Source organism: Anguilla anguilla, chromosome 1 (genome assembly GCF_013347855.1).
Source record: "Anguilla anguilla isolate fAngAng1 chromosome 1, fAngAng1.pri, whole genome shotgun sequence".
In the NCBI taxonomy this organism is placed as follows: domain Eukaryota; kingdom Metazoa; phylum Chordata; class Actinopteri; order Anguilliformes; family Anguillidae; genus Anguilla; species Anguilla anguilla.
The window spans coordinates 71734555-71757516 of NC_049201.1; the positions used below are offsets into that span (position 1 = coordinate 71734555).

Genomic DNA, 22962 nt, shown 5'->3' on the forward strand with positions numbered 1-22962 from the left:
GTGCCTGCCAAATTAAATACATGTTACAGGCCAAAACACATTTTCTCTTTGTCACAATTATTTGGTACAATTCATGGCTGTATTTCATCACATCAAATGCATGTATGCAACATTTGAGACACACAAAGTGATAGTGCTTCTGTAAACCTGCACAAACCGGAACAAATCGACCACAACTCGTTTCAGTTAGGCCTGCATACTTTACTTTTGTCGTAAACATTCCATTACCCCCTACGTCCATCTATTTGTTATTCAAATGTAGCCTATAGCGCATACCTTCATGACTTCAGGTACGTGTTTAGATCGTTTTTAAAGACATAACGTGAACTCAGCGTACTACCTATGACAACTTCGGACTTATTTATTTATTGTTGTTGTTCTTCTTCTTATTATTATTATTATAAATGACCATTTCTAAGGAAAATATGTTAAACACTTTGTAAATATGAACATGCAGGCCTAGGCCTATTAATATATTTACGTAATCACCAAATAAATATACAATGTAAATATATATGAGAGAACTCTTGGAATATATATATTTTTAAAATATTTTGTCTTTATTTGTATTTACATATAATGCGACATATGTGTATTTATTTTCTGTAGCCGGTGGGTTAAATGCTCAGAAAATCAATTTGAGGCAGTACAAGTAAATAAAAAATGCGAGTTTCCCACTGCCCACACTGGGGTGGGGGTATAAACCAGAAATTCAGGCTGTTCGTTTGCTGGGTTGGCAAACCCCCCGAGGCGACCCCACCAGTGACTAGCCTATTTCATTCCAGCTCTAGTAAAGAGGCCACGGCTCCGCTTTATTGGGGTTTATCAGCGTCCGTCTTTAGTTGAGGCCTGGGCCACAGGTTTCACTGACAACGTATGACCGACTCTTTGGATTATAAATGCTCGTTTACACCGAGCTAGAGTGTCAGCATTTTCGAAACGAGTTGTTCCGTTGCTTATCTGTAATAATAATAAAAACTGATGACGATAATTGTGTTGCCAAGTTCTTCGTGGTGGTCATACAGGCGGTGGAACTGAACCGAGAAATTGCACAATGTGGAAAATGGACATGTCTCGAAAGTTCGTCAAGGTAAGCACATCTACTGACCTACAAACGTAGTTTTCAGATTAGACTAGACTGTGATTTTTTCACCTTTTTTTGCTTCAAGAATCGTTCCTGTAAAGGGTATTCTTTTAGTTTTTAGGATTCTATCTAACAGCTATATTTTTATGCGGTGTGGTACTCTCAATTCAATTCATTAATGCTTTACTGGCATTGCTGTATATAAACAGGATTACCACAGCACAGTGAAACAACTAACAATGGCACATAAGACATATAATTAATACACTGGAATAAAATATATACATTTATAAATAATAAAATCTTTTAAAAAAAAATAACCAAAGCCAAACTTACAGACAACCTTGTTGAATGACAGGAACAGAAATAAGAACAAAAACTTCTAACAATACAAATAGATGATGCCTTACTGGTTGCCCCTCATTTTGTAACAGGAGGCCACATATCTTACAACCAACACCACACACTCTGTTTCTCCCCCATTTTATAGGGGAGGTTTTCTATATTGCTGTAATTTTACAATTTATGTAAAGTGGTTCAATTTTTTTAAAATAGATTTTCTCATTTGCTGTTATTTTGGGCATTCTGTAAGGAAATGCAGCTCTGTCTTCACTGGCCCCTGATCACAGTGGGAGCACAGCCTGTCCTTTCTGGGAAGCCAGGTCTGCCTTTGGCGGCTGGTTTAAATGGTCAGTCCATGCTCACTGAGTCTGTACACTGTCAATGCTTTTCTCAATTTGTTATCAGCCACCATGGTCAAATATTCTGCTGTGGTGCACTGTCTTTTTTTGAGAAATATAGCATTCAAGCTTGTGTTGAGTTTGTGTGGTTTTGTTCCAAAAAGTAATACTCTCTCTCTGTCTAATAATACTCTCTCTCTCCTCTCTCTCTCTCTCTCTCTCTCTCTCTCTTTCTCTCTCTCTCTCTCTCATGGGCAGTGATTGGAGTGTGGCAAAATACTGTAATAACAGTGCAGAAGTAGCCCATTACTGTAGCTGGATCTCTCTCTCTCTCTCTCTCTCTCTCTCTCTCTCTCTCTCCTTCTCTCTGTCTCCTCCCTTCTGTCTCTTTCTCCTCCCACAATTTAATCTCACACATCTACCTATATAAATGTACATGAACAAGAACTTTAGTCATAGATGAATGTGTAGTTCATGACCTCAGGGACACTGTTGGCTAACAATGGGGTTTGGGTACATGACAAAATATTGTTGAAAATATATAGCTATTGATTCCCACATTTAAGGTAAGGTTTTATTGCACTTTTTTATTTCTAATAGTAGTTATAACAGAGTAGTACAAGTCAAGTTGTACTGAATAAGTCACTTTACAGTGAATCACATGTTAAATGTCCATCTGTACTGTAACTGGAAAAACGTGGGATTGGTGACATTTTTTAATCAAAATGAGAAAAAAATAGCTTAACCTTTTGTAGGGGGTGTTAAGTATGTAGCTGAAATGCACCGTTAAATTCTGAGGGGAATATGAGTTCTTCCCTTCAACTTCAAAGATAAATGAATAATTTTTAAAATGTTGCGATGGTTACATCTTTTAGACATTATTAATGCATTTCACTGTGGAAATGCATTCTGTTATGTATGAAAATACTTACCCAGCATCAGAATAAATGCATTTCTCTGTGCATGTATGATTTTGGATAAATGATGCATACATGTCTTTGACGTTAAATAAATGGTTTTGGCATCAGTTTTATTGACTGATAACTGACGTGCAACCATGACACTCCTGTGTGACTTAAACTGTCGTAAATCAGTCATTACATCACTTAATTTGTCGGAGAAGTGACTTTACACTTACCGTAGAGGTGATAGGACTTGTTGGGTGCAAAGCCTGGACGTGATCAAACGAGAATACTGTAACAGATTAAGGAACCAGTATGCCCATTTGAGCAAGAGTGTTGTATGAGGTATGAGGGAGTCTGGACCTGCTGCCGCTTGCTGAGTTGTGAGTTCATAGTCAGTGTTTTCTAATGCTGCAGGACAATAGATCCGAGCGCCATGACTCCGCGATCTTGGAGACGGGGGAATAAGGCATTTCCAAGTAGCAGCACAATAACATTATTATTGCTTTGCCAGTTCTTCTCCATCAGAGAAGCCGGATCGCAACAGCCGACATATTACATTCAGTAAAAGCTACCTTGCATGTAGTGTTGCTACCGCTGCAAAATCGAAATCATCTATGGCAAGTCTAATGGTTACACAGGGGCTGTGGTGCCTTGAGTTTGTGTGTTCACTAGTGCAGTAGGATGAGGTCCTGTCAACAGAGCCTCAGCCCCGCTCACCAGCAAAGCCGCAGTGCTGCCCAGTGGTCTTTTATCAGTAAATCAAGTTTCCCCAGAGTCCACCTAACTTTGAGACGGTAGTTTGGTATAGTGCAGAATGATGTACTAATTACGCTGTACATTTACATTTAGGCATTTTGCAGACAGTCCTTTTTTTATGTACTGTGCAGTTACACAGCTGGATATTTCACTGAAACAATTTAAGTAAAGTATCTTGCTAGCTTGAGGGTACAATAGCAATGCACCCAGGAATTTGAACCTGCAAACTTAATCCATTACAAGCCTAGTTCCCTAGCTATTGTGCTATGCTGCCACTGTGCATAACAGACTAGTCAATAAGGAGAATCAAGTGTGATAGTCTGGGGAAATGACTGGTTGCTATAGATCACCTGATGTTGATTGTTAATGGCTGATTGGTTGCGGCCTGAAGGTGTGGTGCTACAGTGAGGAAGTCCAGGGACCTGACTTTCTGTCCTGTCATTCTTCTGGGCTCCTCCTTACACAGCAACATTCCAGAAGGAAGAACGCACATCCTCACGCTTGTGCTACAGACAGTTCTCTTGTGAGAAAAGAATGGGAGAATAGCGCCACAGATTCTTAACTCAAAGAGCTGAGCTCTATTAAAGCTCACCTGTGGCGTGAGCTGTGATGACGTGTGGCATTCAGGGCTCAGTGACCAGTGAACAGGCACATGATTGTCCAGAAACAGAAAGACGAATAGGACAGCGTCCCACAATCCATTGTCTGACACCTTGTGAAAAGCTAAGCTCAGATTGCCTAAGGTGGTTGTCACATATGATACATGGCTTGCATGCTAGACACCCTCTTTATTGATTTACTCTTGGTGTGTAAATGTTAATCACCTTAGTGAACTCACATATGGCATGTCCATTCACGAAAAGGTTAGCGCACCTCCTGAAACAGATTGACCACTTTGCTTAACAATCAGGGGTGCCACCAAGGTTTCTGGGCCCCATGAAAAGATCTCACATTGGGCCCCAGCACCCCAGCTCTCATATTTTTTGAGGGCCCCTGTTAGTCAGGGCCCTTGGAATCATCCTACCCCCTGTCCTTACGGTGCCCCTGTGAACAATGGTGCATCTCAGATTTTCCACCATGATTTATACTAAGTGAAGTAGTGCTCATGTAGCTGTCAAAGTCATTCAGGTGTACCATGTGCATAATAATTATTTAATCAGACTGAGACAAAAGCATTTAATAAATATGAAATGGTACACGAAGCACACAGAATTATGGAATATGTTTGTTTTGATGTGCTAGATTTGTCCAAACACAATTGGTATTTCAGCATAATGACATTGTTTTCTATTGTGATAGCTGTTTGGTTGTGTAAGATTTGTAAGTACTATTTTTGAGTTTTCTTGTCAGAGCTGCATGGGCTGTAAATAGCTGCAAATAGTATAATAACAGTTTGTTGACGTTGCCTGTCACAGTGCAGATCTCTCATATTTTGGTGGTTTGTATCACATTTGCTGAAATTGCATTTTAGGTTTTTTTTAAAACCTCAGAGTTGACTGGAAGGAAGTGCAAACTAACCTGACGTTTAAGTAAATTAAGTGAAAATGTTTATGTATATTTTGGGAGATTCCCTTACCTTTGATCCATCCTTTTCCCCCCCTCACATGACACAGTCTGATCCTGCGTTTGACATTATGGCTCCTCCCCTGGCCCGCTCTGCTCCTGGCGAGCTCAACCATTGGTGGGGCCAGCTGAGGTTCCGTCTGCAGAACAGGAAAGGGTGGAATCAAATGCTGGATGAGACGTTCCTAATGCAGAACAAGAGGTGAGAGAGAAACATATTCATGCACATCCACGGTTATTACCATCAATAAACACGTGCACGACATTACCTTTTTTGTTTAACAACATACCAAAGGGTCTGCTTTAACGTGAGAAGAAAGTCTGTGACTTACGCACAATAGAAATATTACTGGCATGTGGCATAATGCTGGAGCAAAATCAGTGAATGTGAAATATCCCCTAGAGAAGCAGTTTTAAAATTAACTAACCAGGTGAGCTGGACTCTTCCCATTACTAATAACATGATGGGTTTTCATGATAACACTTGTAGGGATAATCACATGTGGTGTGAAAACTTTGGTAAAGAGTCACAATTACGTAATATTTCTGTTGCTTTTGCAAGTGTGGACCCGTCTTTTAGCGCTCCGTAATTACACTCAGTCTGTGGTTCTATACGCCACTGACCACCCTCTTATTCTCTCTCTTTTTCTGTGTCAGGATAAATGACATCCCGCTCTTCTTTGCGGCCAAAGAGAACGACGTCGGCTCAATAAGGAAACTCCTGAAGTGTCCGTCCACGGACATCTTTGAAAGAGGCAAGTGTCTTTCTCTTTCTACGTCAGAACTTGACCATCATATAGACCACTGTATGGGCTTGAAATGTGAAAACGTGGCACGTGTGCATTGTCTTATTCTTTTAAAATCGTATCTTGTCCTTTCTTTTACCACTGTGAAGATGAGTGTATTTCAGACATGTTCCTGTGAAGCCTCTATCCAGTAATCTCTCAGTGACTGCAGTTCCACTTTGGGTTACACTGTGCAGTATCATCTGTGCCATGTGCAGTGCATTGTGGGGAATATGGCTTTCGTAGTGTCCCCCTCTCTCCGCTCATCGGTGTTTATGGAGTGTGTGAGTCGGCTGTGTTGAACACACTCTCTGTCCTGTCCTCTCAGGAGCACTGGGAGAGACCGCCTTGCATGTAGCGGCACTGAGCGACAACGTGGAGGCTGCTGTGTGTTTGATGGATGGAGCTCCGGAACTCATCAACGAGCCCATGAATTCTGACCTGTACCAGGGTAAGCACACACAAACACACACACACACACACACACACACAAACACACACACACAAACACTCAGGCAGACGTGCATGCATGCCAGCACTAACGTGCACACATGGACATGCACATCCTCACGCAGGAACGCGCCTGATTTACAAGTTTACACTATTCTGTTTCCACGTAAATTATACAACGTATAAAATGCAACGTTGACGTCATAATACTGCTACTTATACGTATTTATCAAAAACGAATCATTTGTAGGTATTTATTCGCCCCAACTGTGGTGCTAGTTCTGCCCCCACCATAGTCGGCTAATGACATAGCTTGGTCTGGATCCTGTGACATCTAGGCTGCGTTTTCAATGACTACAGACCAACGTGAACAACATGTGTAAAACTGTATGTCAGCAAAATAGTTTGGCTGGCAGTGTAGGTACAGCCGAATGACCAAATGACCAAAGGCCTGCTTTGTATTCTCCTGGCTTTCTCTCTCCTGATGAGCAGGAATGACTGCTCTTCACATAGCTGTGGTGAACCAGAACGCAAACCTGGTCCGTGAGTTGATCATCAGAGGGGGCGACGTTGCCACGCCCAGGGTCACGGGCCTGTACTTCCGGAAAAGGAGAGGCGGGCTGCTGTATTACGGTGAGGCGGAGGGAGGGCGGTTCCTTCTAGAAAGTGCACTCGTAAGGCTGGTCGGAAAGAGAGAGTGTGTTTCTTACAGTCAGGAAGGCTCCCTGCCGTTGGGCACAGGAGAGTCCCGGAATGTAAGGCCATACACTAGCGAGGTACCTCTGAACATGCTTTCATGGTAAAGTCCAGCAGGCTTTCCTGTAATAACGCTGCAGTTGCCTGCTACTGTACATGTGACAGTAATCTCTTAGGGACCCATCTGGACCATCTATCTCTTCAGAGGAAAACTTTAGGTGACTTCAGAGACTCTTGCAATGTGTGCTGTATTCTTAAGCATTGCTGCCAGTATTGTTAGTTTATGCTGCTAAACATACATTATAATTATATTGCATTTAACCTTTTTTATATGAAAGATGCAGTTGGGATTTCACTTCTTCAGGGCTCAATTTAGTTCCTACCTGCATGGAGGAGTTATATATTAATGCTGAAATGTGTTTGGCATGAAACAGATCCACAGGACAATGTGTTTTTTGTGTGAAATTTGTCACAGGTGCATATTGGGAAATGTAGTTTTCTAACATTCAGAGGAGCTGAACTCTCTTTACTTTCAGGTGAGCACATCCTGTCCTTCGCCAGCTGTATGGGGAATGAGGAGATCGTCTCCATGGTGATTGATGCCGGAGCAAATATCAGGGCGCAGGACTATCTTGGTAACAGCTTTTCTTTCTTTCTCTTTACTTTTATATCTGTGTATTAAGCCAGTGTTTCTTTCCCCTATTATATTTTCAGGTTTATATTCTCTTTTGCTCTAAATACCATTTGTCAGCCAGTTAACGTTTCTCTCCTCTGCCCTCACTTCTCTCTCTTTGTCCATCTCTCCATCTCTCAGGGAACACTGTCCTGCACATCCTGGTTCTGCAGCCCAATAAAACCATCGCGTGTCAGACCCTGGACCTGCTCCTGGCCAGGGATGCAGAGATGGACCTGGCCGTGCCACTCGACATGCTGCCCAACTACCGCGGGCTCACCACCTTCAAACTGGCAGCCAAGGAGGGCAATGTGGTGGTGAGAGGGGGAACGTCAGGGTCAATACTACAAATATACACCACTCGGCATCCTCAAAGTTATACCGTGTTAGTGGCGATAGTGGTATTTTCAATAGACCATCATGATTATGTAGGACCCCCCCCAAACCTGCTGCTGGAGAGAGGAAAAAGGAACCTGCAAGGTTATCATGTGACGATACATTAAATGCATTTCATAGGATGTACACAACTGTCATTAACGGAAAATAACAGCTAAAATACAAATAAAAAACATTCAAATATTTTAACATGCATCTAGTAGCTAACAAAAAAATTATTTTTTTGTTAATTATGTTAGATTAAAATGAATTCATTCTCATTTCTTAAATTATTTTGTTAAAACTACTTCACCTGAGGAGCTGCTGGGCAGCTTGTCCTGTTAAGGTACTGCTCTTGCACATGGGTGGGCCCCGCAGTCTGGTAGCCAATCCAGACCTTGCCAATGGCAATTTTGATGCTTTGGCTGGCAGATGGGGGCAACATAGCTCAGGAGGTTAGAGCGCTTGTCTGGCAGTCGGAGGGTTGCTGGTTCGATCCCCCGCCCTGGGCATGTCGAAGTGTCCCTGAGCAAGACACCTGACCCCTAATTGCTCTGGTGAATGCGAGGCATCAATTGTAAAGCGCTTTGGATGAAAGCGCTATATAAATGCAGTCCATTTACCATTTACCATGCAAGCTGCGGGATGATGCACAGTTGGCTGTAGGGCCACCCAGGGAAGGGAGGATCTCATTTAGCCAGGATAACAGCGTAGCAATGTGCAACAGTGCCCCCTGCTGGACGATTTAGTCAGGATGTTAAGCCGCATGTGCCGTGGAGTGTCTTCTTCCAGCTCTTGTCTGCGCAGTCCCGGCTTGCAAATTGTGATGAGATAACAATTGGCAGTCGACATCATGCACATCGTAGAAGAGCGCATGCTTATCTGTGCCTTCCTGAATTGATAGGGGAGGTTGCGGTGATGCATGCTGGTGAAATATGATTCAGTATGCCAACATGGCAAAAAAAATGTACTTACCTGGAATGAACCTCTGTAGTTTGCTGTTTCGTGTAAATATGTCACGATTCTTGAAATAATGAACAAAGACACACTCCTATTCCTCACATAGGACATATATTAAAGAACCAAAAAATAATCTCTCTTAACGAGAACGTTAGTCTTATATTTAGACTTAAAATCTTGTTTCTGTTGCTTTTGTTTCTATTGTCTAAATAAGACAAAAGGATTTGCCCTTGGGGTGAGACAATTTCACTTTTCAAGCAAAAAATAAGTTAAAACAAGCAAAACTTTTCTTTTTCAGGGAAAGAAATAAGATTTTAAGTCTCATTACAAGGCTAAAATACTTGTTAAGACAGACGTTTTTATGGTGTACTCTCTTCCTCTCTCTCTTTTTCTCTCTCTCTCTCTCTCTCAGGTGTTCCAGCACTTGGTGAACCGTCGGCGGATAGTGCAGTGGAGTTTGGGGCCTCTAACGTCCAGCCTGTACGACATGACCGAGATCGATTCCTGGGCTGACGACCTCTCTGTGCTGGAGCTCATCGTGGGCAGCCAAAAGAGAGAGGTAGATAATGGGGGCTTGTGTGCTTCTGGGCTAGACAGCACTCGCGTTGTTGGGTCCCGCGTAATTTATACAGTTCTTCTCCCCATCACTCTGTCCCCATCTAGGCTAGACGGCTGCTGGACGTGACTCCAATCAGGCAGCTGGTCAGTCTCAAGTGGAATCTCTACGGGAAGCACTATTTTAGGTAGCCATTTCCTCCCTAAGAGCTTTTTGTGTTCAAGGAGGTTAGCCCTGCAGATTTACATACCAGCAAGCTGTGCTTTGTGCTATAACGTTTTGACGCATATTGAGTCACATTTTATTTATTATAATATTAAGTTATTATTCTTGCCATGGTGTTGGTTTAATCAAGTGGTTTAATCATTTTATTAAATAAAATGTCCTAAATAGTATTTATTTTTGGACTTAATTATTAAGATTGTTCACTTTAAGAAAATAAATTATTGTATCACACTTGTTGTGTTATCTGTTGCTTTTGTTGTGTAACACAGGTTGTTGTTGGCGTTGTACCTGCTATATATCGGAATGTTCACACTGTGTTGTGTGTACCGCCCCATGAAGGATGCCCCAGAGAATTACACAGTATCTGAACGCGATGCAACAATCCGCGTACAGAAAACTATGGAGGTGGGTGTGTATGTTGTGTTTTGTGTGTGCGTGCTTGCATGCATGCATTTGTGTGTATGTGTGTGTGGTGTGTGTGTATATGTAAGTGTGTGTACATGCGTGTGTATGTGTGTGTGGTGTGTGTGTATATGTGTGTTTGTGTACATGCGTGCATGTGTGTGTGTGTGTGTGTGTGGTGTGTGTATATTTAAGTGTGTGTACATGTGTGTATATGTGTGTGTTTGTGTACATGCGTGCATGTGTGTATGTGTGTGTGGTGTGTGTGTATATGTAAGTGTGTGTACATGCGTGCGTATGTGTGTGTGGTGTGTGTGTATATGTGTGTTTGTGTACATGCGTGCATGTGTGTGTGTGTGTGTGTGTGTGGTGTGTGTATATTTAAGTGTGTGTACATGTGTGTATATGTGTGTGTTTGTGTACATGCGTGCATGTGTGTGTGTGTGTGTGGTTTGTGTGTATATGTAAGTGTGTGTACATACGTGCGTATGTGTGTGTGGTGTGTGTGTATATATGTGTGTTTGTGTACATGCGTGCATGTGTGTGTGTGTGTGTGTGTGGTGTGTGTATATATGTGTGTTTGTGTACATGCGTGCATGTGTGTGTGTGTGTCAGCCAGTGAGAGTTTGTCCATTATTGTGAATGTTGTTTGCCTGCTGTCTTAGGAAAGCTATGTGAGCTATGAGGACCACTTGCGTCTGGTGGGGGAAATCATCAGTATTCTGGGTGCTCTGATTATCCTGCTTCTGGAGGTCAGTATAACTGATGCGTGTTTCGTACATTCCCACATGTTCTCTGCCTGCCACTCTTTTCACATTGCACAGATATCCAAAGAGATATTTCCATTATTTTTGTGCATTTTGATCTTCAGATTCCTGATATTTTGAGAGTTGGAGCCAAGCGATATTTCGGGCAGACGGCCCTTGGGGGTCCCTTCCACGTCATTCTGTAAGTGTGTACGCTGCCTACGCTGCACTTCCTGCTTTTCTCACTCTGTGGACTGGGAGCAGGGATTTAGACTCACTTTTTGTCAGGAAGGATGATAATAGAGACTTATAGTAATGCTGCTATCAAAATATTTGAATTTGCAAGCTGAATCACGCACTTCCAAGTCTCGCATACTTGCCTTCCAGGCAAGAGAATTGTTCATTGTCTTCTGCAGTGTTCCCATGATCCTGGAGCCAAAATGGCTACCACAGCAGGCCATGTCTGCTAAGTGTGTTCCACTCTGTGCTGAACCCTGTACCCCTGTGTCAGGATCAGCTACGCGTGTTTGGTGGTGCTGCTGTGCGTGCTGCGAGTGAGCGGTATGCCCGGCGAGACGGTTCTGATGGCGGTCAGCCTGGTCCTGGGCTGGTGCAACGTCATGTACTTCGCCCGTGGGTTTCAGATGCTCGGGCCCTATGTCATCATGATACAGAAGGTACGCGTCCACCCGCCTTCCACTTCCAGACTGACCTCCCCTCAGTAGTGTGTGATATAAGCAAAGAAGCTCACGGCTCTGTCACTGATGAGGTTTGCCTTTGTGTCAAGAGTAGCTACATTCAGTTCCTTCAGGGGCTTGTATTTTTCCTGGTCTTTCTGCCTTAAAACCATTTTCATTTTCTTATTTTATTCTCATTTTTCTTTAGATTATATTCGGAGACCTCACAAAGTTTATTTGGCTGAGTATCATAGTGCTGATTGGATTTGCCACTGGTGAGTAATACCCCTTTAAGAGGAAATATGTAATTATATTCTTAGGCAAAGGCTGTCTGTGGCAGAAACATGTTCACAGTGTGTATCCATCTGTGGAAGATTGCTGGGGCAATTTTAAATGGTGCATGACTGAAACTAACTGCATTAAATTTGCATGAAATTAGTGCACTTTGTACGTTTTCACGGGGTATGTTATAAATTAGTCTTGAACTTCCATCTGTTCAGTGAGAGCATTACTGTAATGTACATACACTGCTCTCACACACTCATCCACTCTCTACCTCTTTTCTCCTTCCCTACCCCTCTTCTTCTGGCTCACGTCCCTCTTCTCTCTTGTTCTATTCCTTTTTCTGCCAATGTTCTTTCCCCCTTTCCTTTCCCTCCTCTCTCCATTCCTCTCTTCCTACCTGTCTACCTACCGCATATCCTGTCGATACCCCATGCCTACCCCCTCTGCACCCCTCCACCCCCCTCCCCACCCCCACCCCCACCCCACAGCTCTGTGGATGGTGTACATGACGCAGGACCCCGGATCTCTTCCCCCCTACCGTTCTTTTCCCATCACCCTCTTCTCTCAGTTCGAGCTGAGCGTGGGGCTGGTGGACCTGCCCGTGGACCACAACCTGATCACGCCCCCCATTGTCCACGTGCTGCACTGCTCTTTCTCCGTGGTCTCCTACATCCTGCTGCTCAACCTGCTGATCGCCATGATGAGCGACACGCACTGGAGGGTGGCGCAGGAGAGAGACGAGCTCTGGAGGACTCAGGTATACCTCTATGGTATTCCTTCACTTAACCTCTGAGAGTGTCTCTCTGGGGGCGTCTCTAGCATCTCTAACTATCTCTAACCATCTTTTTCCTTCCTTCCAGGCACCATAGACATTGTCCTTTGCTTTTTTTTCTTCATTCAGAACATAAGAACTACACGCGTGATGTGTGTGGTGCATCTGTTTTCACCTTTGTCATTTTTTGTTGGCACTGTGCCTGTTCTGCCAATCCTGTGCGCTCTCAGAACCACTGTCAAGTGTTTATAGTTTGTCACTGAATTTAAATTAAAAGCTTAGTTATGCCTGAAGCCTAATACCTTTTTCCCATCACATGCACTGCATCATCCTCTCATTCTGCTTTCCCAGGTTGTGGCCACCACCTTAATGCTGGAAAGAAGATTACCACGGTACCTGTGGCCTAGACTGGGGGTGTGTGGGCTCCTGTACGGTCTGAGAGAGCGCTGGTACCTCAGGTAGGAAGCTAATGACTTTTAACAGTACTTGGCCTCAAGTCAGGAAGAGGTTCCGAGGCACAGCGAGGGCGCATAACTTGCACACAGAAGAAAGTAAAAGGAATTACGGAATTAACGTTAAAGAACTTAAGAGGTTCTCCCGGGACATCGAGTCCTTCCAGTCAGTCGTTCTTAGCCTAATCAATTTTTTGCTTGGGGGCCAAAACAAAGCTGTTTGAATATCAGTCTTGTGATAGTTCACCTTCGTTAACACTTTGGGAAGAAGCCGTGTGTCCTCTGGGTCTACGGGACCTCCTCCAGGAAGGGTTTTACTGAAATAATCAAGGTTGCAGCATAAAGCAGTCGTATGATGCTTAAAAGATCTCCCCAAATCCTAATGTATAGGTAAAAGTGTTTCTCGCCAACTTTTGTTCACGCTAGTCTTGAACCGTAGACTACATTAAATAATCGTGTACAATCTTCCACGTTTCCCCTCTTCAGAGTAGAGGATCGCAATGACCAGTCGGTCCAAAAGATCCGTCGCTACGTCAACGCTTTTTCCAAGGATGACGATCCGGTCCCGGAAGTGGAAGAGACGGAGAAGGGCGACGTTCCTCACAGCCCCCCCACTGATATCCCGCTCAAAAGCCACGAGGAGAAAGCCAGGGCCAAGCTTAAGCGCAAGTCTCTCAGGGGCTGGGAGGTGATTCGCATAAGCACTCTGGGCCTAGAGGCGGAAAAGGAAGCCCATTCGGACAAACAGGAAGTTGAGTTTGTCTGAGATTTTTTACCAGAACTAGTCATACCACTACGATACGGATTGGTGGTAGAGCGCCACAATTTTTTTTTTGGTGATGTGCAATAAATGGATGCAGTATTGTGTGAATTTATTCATAAATATGCGGGGGAAGATTTGTATTATAAATGTATTTTTTTCCATTTCTGTTGGGTGTCCAAGGGTTGAAATGTAAAATGAATATGATGCTACAGTATGCAGTAAAAACTCAGGAATCTTAACTCATCTTTGAGACTATTCAGATCAATTTGTTCTCTCTCACTTTATTTATGAAAAAATGATTGTATTATTGAGCTCAAACTTTTTTTAAATGTAGTACACAAATGTAGTACACCAGGTACATCAGTAAGACGTGTATATTAAAGAAAACAAAGCAAAATGTATTAAATGTGCGTGTTAATTCTTTACCATTCACTTGAGTGCAAAAAGCCTTCAACCAAATAAAAAGCACAACAGAGTCCCACTTTCATGGACATTTCTTTGAAGGCACTTTCTCATTCAACTTACACCTCCCATAAGGCTGATAACTGAATATTAATATAACTGATAATAATAATATTACGTATTATTTCATTACGAATGAAATATTAATGTGTATTAACGGAAGAGGTTTTGATTGATTTAATATGATTGTAATAAGAATGATTATCTACTGAAATGTTGCATGTGAATTGTAGTAGTTTATGCAAATATGAATGAGCCTCCCTCATTTCTGACAGATGTAGGCAGTCTGGCGTGAGCATGGCGATACGTGCCAGCTAGCAGTCGGGTTGTCTCCTCCAATCAGATAGCCGCAATTCCCCTCAATCTGGCTCTGGGCCCAGTAACTGTAGTGAGAAAAAAGGGGGCGGGGTTAATACAGCACACACACACACACAGCACCGTCTCTGCTGTTTGTATAACCAAGACAGCAACAGGAGTATAGGCCTGAAATCCACACACCTCTCTCCCGGTGTGGTGCTGACCCAGACAGACTGTCCAGTTTTGGCCTGGATCACTCCAATCCAATATGCCATGTTCCCTTTCTTTACCAGGAACTCCTGAGAGAGAGAAAGAGAGAGAGGGAGAATAAGGTTCTGATTCTGCTGAATGGTGGCCAGACGGTATGACAGCCAGCCTAAGAGGGAATGCTACCTGTACTCTTTGATTGTCTATGACAGCCAGGTCCCCAGCCACGTTCTTGCACTCCTCTCTGCTCTTATTCCAGGTGCGCAGGTTACGCGAGAAGTAAAAACAGGAGCCCTCAAACTCCACCCACCCAGCATCACACTTCCTGCAAGAACGGGCTGGGAAAAAGAGAGATACATTTACAGCACGTTCAGTGTTTGGACTCTTCCAAACAGTGCATTTGTGAAGGTAAATTCTGATATACCATAATATATTCCATACACTCTGAGTGACTGGAGAAATGCGTGTTGACTAGTGCAGTGGCTCTCAAACATGGTCCTGGGGACCCCTGTGAACAGAATTTTAACTAGCTGCTCATTTTTATTAATTTGGTGCTTTTCATGTTTTAGAGGGATGATTTACCTCCCTTCAGCCACATTGTGCCAGAAATAGCTATGCATGCCATAATGCATACAATCCCCACGTTCATATTGTGCTATGTTGCAAACAATTACATAAGAACAGGTCTTTTTTTCAGATGAAAGACTGAGGTTAATCAATAGGTTCCTAATTAGGTTGCTGAACACATTTCTCAATTCCCTTCTTAAAGCTATGAACACAGAGTGGGTTTGGCAGTGGCACATTATCATTTGCTTTGTCTTTACATTCATCATCTTCCAGATGGTTAGATTTAGTGGTCAGGGCTCCTAATGATTCACCTTAGTCTTTAACTTGATTAGTTAAAAATTATTTACCTCTTTTTATGCAACTATTTGCAATATAGCACAATAAGCACAATGTGTAAAAGTGAATTAAATTTTTCATGGCAAGCACAGCTATTTTGGACAATCAGTTTTAAGAGGGTAAATAATCCCAGTAAACATAAAAAGTAAGAAAAATGAACAGCTTGTGAAAATTCTGGGGTTGCAATTATGGTTGGAACGAAAAACCAGCGTACACAAGGGGGGGGGGGCAGGACCCAGTTTGAGAACCATAGGACTAGTGACATAGAAGTTGGACTACACACTAAATTCACTGCGGGATTATACATGACAATAAAAAGTTCTCTATTTATACACATACTGTGGTGTTACATTTGACTCAAAGAATGAAAATGGGTTATTGCAATATTCGCTAATAAACTGCCTCCATCTGCTGTTCATTCAGTGCAATTACAGGTTAAATACGCAGCAACTGTGTTCTACCGTTAGCAGTGCAGTATTTATATCCCAACTAGTACTACACAAAATCATTGCGCAATTGGCATCACACTTGTGTCAGTACGCTTAACAAACCTTACCTGGGGTTCTTCTGCCTGAACAGACCTGCCTGCATTCCTGGATAGTGCAAGGTGTACGGTCCAATTTGGGAGCTGTCGCCGCGTCAACTGGAAACACCTCCTCATCATGGCACACAGTCTGCCCTGAGAAACCACAAGACGCCATTCAAGACAATACATTCGTCAGAATGTTGCCTGGATAGTTTAATATGTTTGGAAGTTGACCATAACAATGCAATTGCTTTGCAGACGCGCTCTCAAAACTGATTTTGGTGAAACCTGCACATGATGGTATGTCAGCTGTGTCTTCGTGAAACGGTAGTTCATATTAACAACAAATAGAATGTCGGTGCCTTGGATGCACTTACGTGAGGCACCGAGGATGCAGACAGCGATCAAAAGTATTAGTGAGAGGACCGACAGAATCACACACAGCCCAAGGTACAGACGAGCTCTTCTCTGGAGGTCTAAATAAGGGATATAATTACTAAATATCAAGAATATACAAATCAATACATCAGGAGTAAATGTTAATGACAAAAACCTTCAAAAAATCTCATAATTCAAAGCATACAGACCAGCAATTTGAAAACGACAAAAAAACGCGTCGTTGATGCATGCTACCTGCAGCGTACCTTGCAATGTTTTTGATTCATCTGGAAATTTAGTTTTGGTTTCCTCGATTTGATAGTTACGACAAAACTTAATATACATCGTAAATAATGAACGGTTTGAATTCTTGTCCTTTTCTTCAAGATGTGATTACCGCAAATGTTCCCTTTCCCTTTTGGGCCAGTAGATAAAGCTCAAGTTGCGAAGCGCTTCTGATAATGAACGCTGTTTTCTTCCCTCGACAGGAAATGGCGTCCTGCGTGCAGTTTTATTTTTTGTGTAGTGGCGCTTGCCGTCCACTGTTTCAATGACAACGACCCCCTTGTTAGTGAATACTTTTGGCGCAGTATTTCGTCTCTTTTTTCGGTTTCCTAATTTTTTCCTAACTTGACTCATAAAAGTAGTCAATTGGCTGTCTCGCTCCAAATTTGTGCGCGTGCGCCCGCCAATGAGCGTGCACAGCTGTGAGCGATATGCAATTGTAAAGGAAAACCACATATTGTGGGGCATATTCATGCATAGCCTCCTTGTCCTTGGCTTTATAGCCTAAACAGTAGATAAAACGGCAGCATGGCCCGGCCTCCTCTTATTATTTTCATTAATATGGGTCCTAAAAAGGCACCCTGCTGTCTAAATATCATTCCTTGGTAGTTATATACAGCAAGTATTCTCTCACAAAATGACTGCCTACTGAAGACTCTTGTCTTGTGCTAACCAGACAGCAACGAATACTTCTAAAGCAGTTTTTGGTCACCTTCCACATTACGAAAGACAAACTGAAGGACCACTTGAAAATAACCCATGTAAATCATCCTATACAATAGTATAATGACTGGAACACTGCTCCTCGGGAGATAACTTTCAAGTAGTAAGCCATACCAAAGTCCGGACTCACTGAGTTCATAAACGTGTGTGCTCTCAACACTGAAGGCATTAGGGTTTACTTTGAAAGTACCGAATCTGTTCTTCAAAGAAGATCCCTAAATAAATTCAAAATCTTCAACAAACAACAACAGAAGCTAAGCACTTTTTGGTATGGGGGAAAGGAACAATCAGTAGAGAAGCATATACACTTACAAATGTGTGTTATATAATAATATTATGATAGTATATAATATAAATCTTAAACTATATATTATATGACTGCACAAATATATAGTTTAAAAATTCTGAGTGTCTGATTCGGTGAAGGGTTCACCATAAGTCCTGGAGCATACACAGCAGCAGTAGCAGCCATAAACACCTGGATGCGCAGCAGTGGAACATAGATAGAATTGTATTGCCAGAGATGCACTGTTTTCTTCAGTCAGCAGAGGGCAAGCCTGGCTGTCACTGATCTGATTAGCACTACGACTCTTCCATACTCTGCTGACGTACTGTGTGGCAGTGTGAAAATGTCCGACGCACAGGCAAGCGTCCCAGAGCAGCGCACTCTTAAGTTGCAGTGCCGCCTCACAGTTGCAGGTGGCACTGCTGTTCAATTTTTTTTATTTTTTTTTATTTTCGGTAACCATGTATTTTCTCTTTCACCCTCTTTCACTCTTCCTCTTTTTCATTGTTCCGATATCCAATCCAATATGCTATTGTAAAATTATAATGATAAAAATTAACAGTTATATTATTAGAATTATTACTACTTTATTAATAATAATAATAATAATAATAATAATAATAATACATTTTATTAACTAAAATTAACCTTTGTAGTCATTAAAAACACACATATGCATACAAAATACATTTCTTTCTTTCACATCCCTAAATGATGTAACATTGAAAATGTTTTGAAACAGTTGTTTTTCATAATGTCCAAAAACCTCAAAAATATAATTAATATTTTGAGTCAAATGTCTTCAAAAACCAAAATATAAAGATTATATGTTATATACATTTGCTTAACAAACATAGATTTCTGAAATTTTTGTCTATCGCCTCCTTATAAAAGTCAAAGTCAAAGTGTTTTTATTTGTCGAGTGCACAGTATAACGCAAGGTCATTCTGAGCAGAGAAATTCTTATGACATGGCAGGCAGAAACTACGTAGAAGCAAGAGCAAAAATATCAAAAAATATCTAAAATATACATAATATTAAACATAATATTAAATATTAAATTTAAATATAAAATAAAGTATTTGTTCAAAATTGTGATTGTGAGTTGCACTATTTCAGTTTGGGCTGCATGATACAGCACATACCACTATTTTGATTTTATAGGGAACTGTCTGGGCAACCAGTGCCTCTCTTTGGTACAAAACTGAGCTCACAGTTTGAGCCATAACTGAACTAAAAACAGAGTGCACTCTTATTTTTCCTTTTAATTGTGTTTAATAATATAGCATTTTATATTGCTAAATTAAAACGTTTAAAATGTTTTAACATTTATAATTTTACATTCACCCAGTAAAATGTCCAGCGCCAATTAAACTCTAACAGATTTTATATGAATCCACTCTGGCCATAGTGGACTCACATTTAACACTGAACATTTTAATGTGCAGGGATTTATCCCTTTTTTTTTGCTAAGCCTCGAACTTTACTCTGACATGAGTAAAATTTTAGCAAAGGAATAAAGGTGTACCATGTGGTCTGACACCTGGTACACCTACCTTTTATGGACAGTACCTTTTATGGCCGTGGCAGAAGCATGAGAAATAAATGGTTCAGAGTAAATGTCTTCAGGTGGAATCTTCAGGGCCGTGTACTGCGATTCACCCTTTTCTGCGGTGGTACCAGCAGAGACTGCTGGGCAGACTGGTGGCAAAAAGGCTGCGTTAAACAATCTTTAACTGTAGAGCATGTACAGCGATAGATAAACATAGTGAATAAATGTCAGATAGATAGAAAAAAGACAAGTTTGTTTACACGCACCTTCCCTGTAATCTTCTTGTTTTCTTTCTTCTTTTCCCTTGCTTTCCTCTTCGGTCATCTCCATTTCATGCATCTCCATTCTTGTTTCTTACTTTTCCTTTCACTTTCTTATTTATATAAATTATCGCAAATTAGTATGAAGATAAATATCAGTGAGAAAAGAACAAACTATGTCTGATGGATAGAAGAAAAGCGACCAAAATGACCTTCCTCTTTTAATTGTTCACGAGTCGAAACTAAAAATAGCAGCTTAAATTCAGAAGCTGTCTAGTACCCTCTTACTGTCAATCTATAGTTCCTCCTGTCTCTTGTCTTTTATTGCACCAGCAGCGGGCGTGTGTGACGTCTTCCGTTCCACAGTTGCAGGATTACAGAGACAAACTCCCCAGCGCCTTCATGACAATCAACAGGGATTTCAACCGTGCCTCCCTCTCAAAAACCCTGACAAACGTCACACAATTTGAAACATGTAATACAAGGGAGAATAAGATCCTGGACCGGCTGTATGTCAATGCTAAGGAGGCATATAGCTCCACAGTCCTCCCCCCCCCCCCCCCCCCCGGCAGATCAGACCACAACCTGATGCATCTTGTGCCTAAATACAAGCCTGTAACTCGGCAGCAGTCAGCCACAACCAGGTCTGAGAAAAAGTGGTCTAGGGAGGCCAAGGTGACCCTGCAGGAGTGTTTCCAGACCACAGACTGGGACCTGTTCCTGCGGGACCACGGGGAGGACATTGGAGGACTCACCCATTGCATTACAGATTACATCAAATTCTGTGAGGACAGCGTTGTACCTACTAAAAAGATCCGCTGCTTCCCAAACAATAAACCATGGGTTAACAAGGACATTAAAGCCCTCTTCAACAGGAAGAAGAGGGCTTTCATGGCAGGAGACAGGAAGGAAGTGAGGACAGTCCAGAGATAGCTGAAGAGGGAGCTAAGGAGGGCAAAACACAGCTACAGGGAAAGGCTGGAAGACAAGCTGCAGCAGAACAGTACTAAGGAGGTGTGGAATGGTCTGAAATGAATTACTGTACTCAAACAACCAAAACCAGCCATGGTGGGGAACTGGGAATGGGCTAATGAGCTAAACCTACATTTCAACAGGTTTGACTCTACTCGCGTCTGACCCCCTGACGAGGGCCCAATTCCAGAGGTGGACATTCCAGGGGTCAGAAAGTAAAAGTCCTGCCATGTATTTCATCCACCCCTGAACTCAGCCAGCTGATTAAGCTCTACCTCCTGGCTGAAGAATGGTGCTCATTAGCAAATCCAGGTGACTGGAACAAAATCCTTGGATGAAGTTTTACTTTCTGAACCTGGATTGTCCACCTCTGCCCAATTCACGCCTCTGCTGCTGAAATCCCCTCCCCACAGCCCCCGTCTGCAACGGAGGACAGCACAGGAGTCACAACAGCGCCCCCCCCTCCACTCCCCCCCTGCCTACATAGGCGCTAAGGACACCTCCCCCTACCGTGGTCAGCCCGCCACAGCTGAGGGCAGCACAATCACATCCCCTCCCAGCCCATTCTTTATCACAGCCAGCCAGATGCGATGCAAGCTCTCCAAGCTCCATGTTAATAAGGCCACAGGTCCGGATAACATCAGCTCCAGGGTGCTCAAGGTGTGCGCCGACCAGCTCGCAGGTGTATTTCAGCATCTCTTCAACCTATCTCTGCATCTGAGGAAGGTGCCAGAGTTATGTAATACTTCCTGCATTGTGTCGGTACCAAAAAAAACTCACTCCAGCACTCTCAAGGACTACAGGCCAGTGGCGCTGACCTCACATGTCATGAAGACATTGGAGAGGCTGGTTTTGGAGTATCTGAGACCCCAGGTTAAAGACTCACTGGACCCCCTGCAATTTGCGCACCAGGTACACATTGGCATAGATGACGCCATCATCTACCTGATGCACAGGGCTTACTCACACCTGGAGAGGCCAGGGAGCACTGTGAGAGTCATGTTTTTTGACTTCTCCAGTGCGTTCAATACCATCCGGCCCCTCCTGCTAGCGGAAAAGCTATCAGCTTCCCAGATGGGCCAAGATATGGTGGACAGGATTACGGTCAAAGTCTAAAAATGTCTGCTTAACTTGATGACACTGTTATTTTGTTGGTCTTTCGCAATTTGCAATAAAAGTCCCTTTCAGTCCGAATATGCTGAATATGCAGGCATGAATACATCTGCATAGTCTGACTCACAGGATATAAACTGTGCGTATAAGCCTGACATTGGCCAACTATTTCAGTTGGAATTCTCAACCCCTCCTCCTCCCGATAAGCGTGTTATCGTTTTTGCAAGGGCACCGTCGCTGCATCCTGGGCTTAGCGCCGCGCAAGATGATTGTGATTGGTTTAAAGAAATGCAAACAAGCCAGAGCAATTTTTTTTTTCCTCCTATACCAGAATGATAATGGGTTGAGCCAGACCTTTCTAAAGCGCTGGCACAGCGCTGAAGCAAAGTGTGGAGATAGGTCTGGATATACGAGACTAACGTCTGTGTGAATATAGTTATACAGGAGGCCCCAGAGACACTGGAGAGATCCATACATACTTGCATTTCACCATTGATAAGATAAGATGGCAGCATGAGATCTAACTGTCCAGTTTTCCTGTTGTACAGGACCCAGCCTTGATTGGCAGACACAAGGGTACCTTTCTGTTTGAAACCCATTGCTCAGCAGTCATTCTGAAAGGTCCCTCTCACAAATGGATGCTTTTCTAGTCTTGCAGCAGGTAGTAAACAGGGGCATTTAAAACTGCATCTTGCAGTCATCAATTCCTCTTCGAGAACACGTGTGACCATAGTCTGATAAGACAAGCCTGTCACCATAACATTGACAGTAAGCTGAGCCTTATAAACTTAAGGACCGCTTGGAAATAGCTTTCTCTCAAAATTAAATAAACCCTTTGCAGCAGCTTGAAAATCTATTGTAAAATGAAATGATTATGGTCCATAAGTATTTGAATAATGACACAATTTTTGCTTTTTTTGTGTACTCCAGCACATCGCATTTCAAATGAAACAATGAATATGAGGTATAAGGTGCAGACTGTCAGCTTTAATTTAAGGGTACTTAGATCCATTTTGGGTGATCTGTGTAGGACTTTTTATATAAATTTTCCACATTTTACAAGACTAAAAGTAATTGGGCAAATTATAATCTTAAAGTCGTCATAGAGTGCCTTTGTTTGGGACAAAGACATATTTTTCTTTTGGCTCTGTATTCCACCAAGCTTTCTTGGGTATGGACTAATGATACAACAC

At 42.4% G+C, this 22962-nt stretch overlaps 2 protein-coding genes across 6 annotated transcripts; one reads left to right on the top strand and one right to left on the bottom strand.

Moving 5' to 3' along the window:
• The first annotated feature begins 140 nt into the window (after window positions 1-140).
• Window positions 141-14235, top strand: trpv6 (transient receptor potential cation channel, subfamily V, member 6). Of its 3 annotated transcripts, XM_035406785.1 has the most exons (18): window positions 141-290; window positions 1005-1090; window positions 5039-5190; window positions 5646-5743; window positions 6102-6224; window positions 6716-6856; window positions 7456-7554; window positions 7734-7909; window positions 9340-9486; window positions 9591-9670; window positions 9978-10113; window positions 10776-10862; window positions 10982-11058; window positions 11368-11533; window positions 11742-11808; window positions 12307-12575; window positions 12942-13048; window positions 13529-14235. In XM_035406785.1, the coding sequence occupies exons 1-18, from the start codon at window positions 281-283 to the stop codon at window positions 13806-13808; spliced, it is 2301 nt and encodes a 766-aa protein (XP_035262676.1). In that variant the 5' UTR covers window positions 141-280; the 3' UTR covers window positions 13809-14235. The 3 variants fall into 3 exon arrangements, with proteins under 3 accessions (XP_035262676.1, XP_035262684.1, XP_035262690.1); XM_035406793.1 differs by lacking the exon at window positions 141-290 and having other exon boundaries at window positions 725-1090; XM_035406799.1 differs by lacking the exons at window positions 141-290; window positions 1005-1090 and adding an exon at window positions 2236-2330.
• Window positions 14046-20203, bottom strand: si:dkey-26c10.5 (uncharacterized protein LOC563797 homolog). 3 transcript variants are annotated; one of them, XR_004764152.1, is made up of 8 exons: window positions 19691-20202; window positions 19445-19573; window positions 16578-16676; window positions 16231-16353; window positions 14958-15109; window positions 14766-14863; window positions 14400-14650; window positions 14046-14360 (listed from the first exon to the last, which is right to left on the bottom strand). XR_004764152.1 is itself a non-coding variant. In XM_035406827.1 (7 exons), exons 1-7 carry the CDS (start codon window positions 19767-19769, stop codon window positions 14530-14532), a joined length of 801 nt encoding a protein of 266 aa, XP_035262718.1. In that variant the 5' UTR covers window positions 19770-20203; the 3' UTR covers window positions 14067-14529. The 3 variants fall into 3 exon arrangements, 1 of the variants encoding a protein (XP_035262718.1); XR_004764154.1 differs by lacking the exons at window positions 19445-19573; window positions 19691-20202 and adding an exon at window positions 16845-17278; XM_035406827.1 differs by having other exon boundaries at window positions 14067-14650; window positions 19691-20203.
• Between the last annotated feature and the right edge of the window lie 2759 nt (window positions 20204-22962).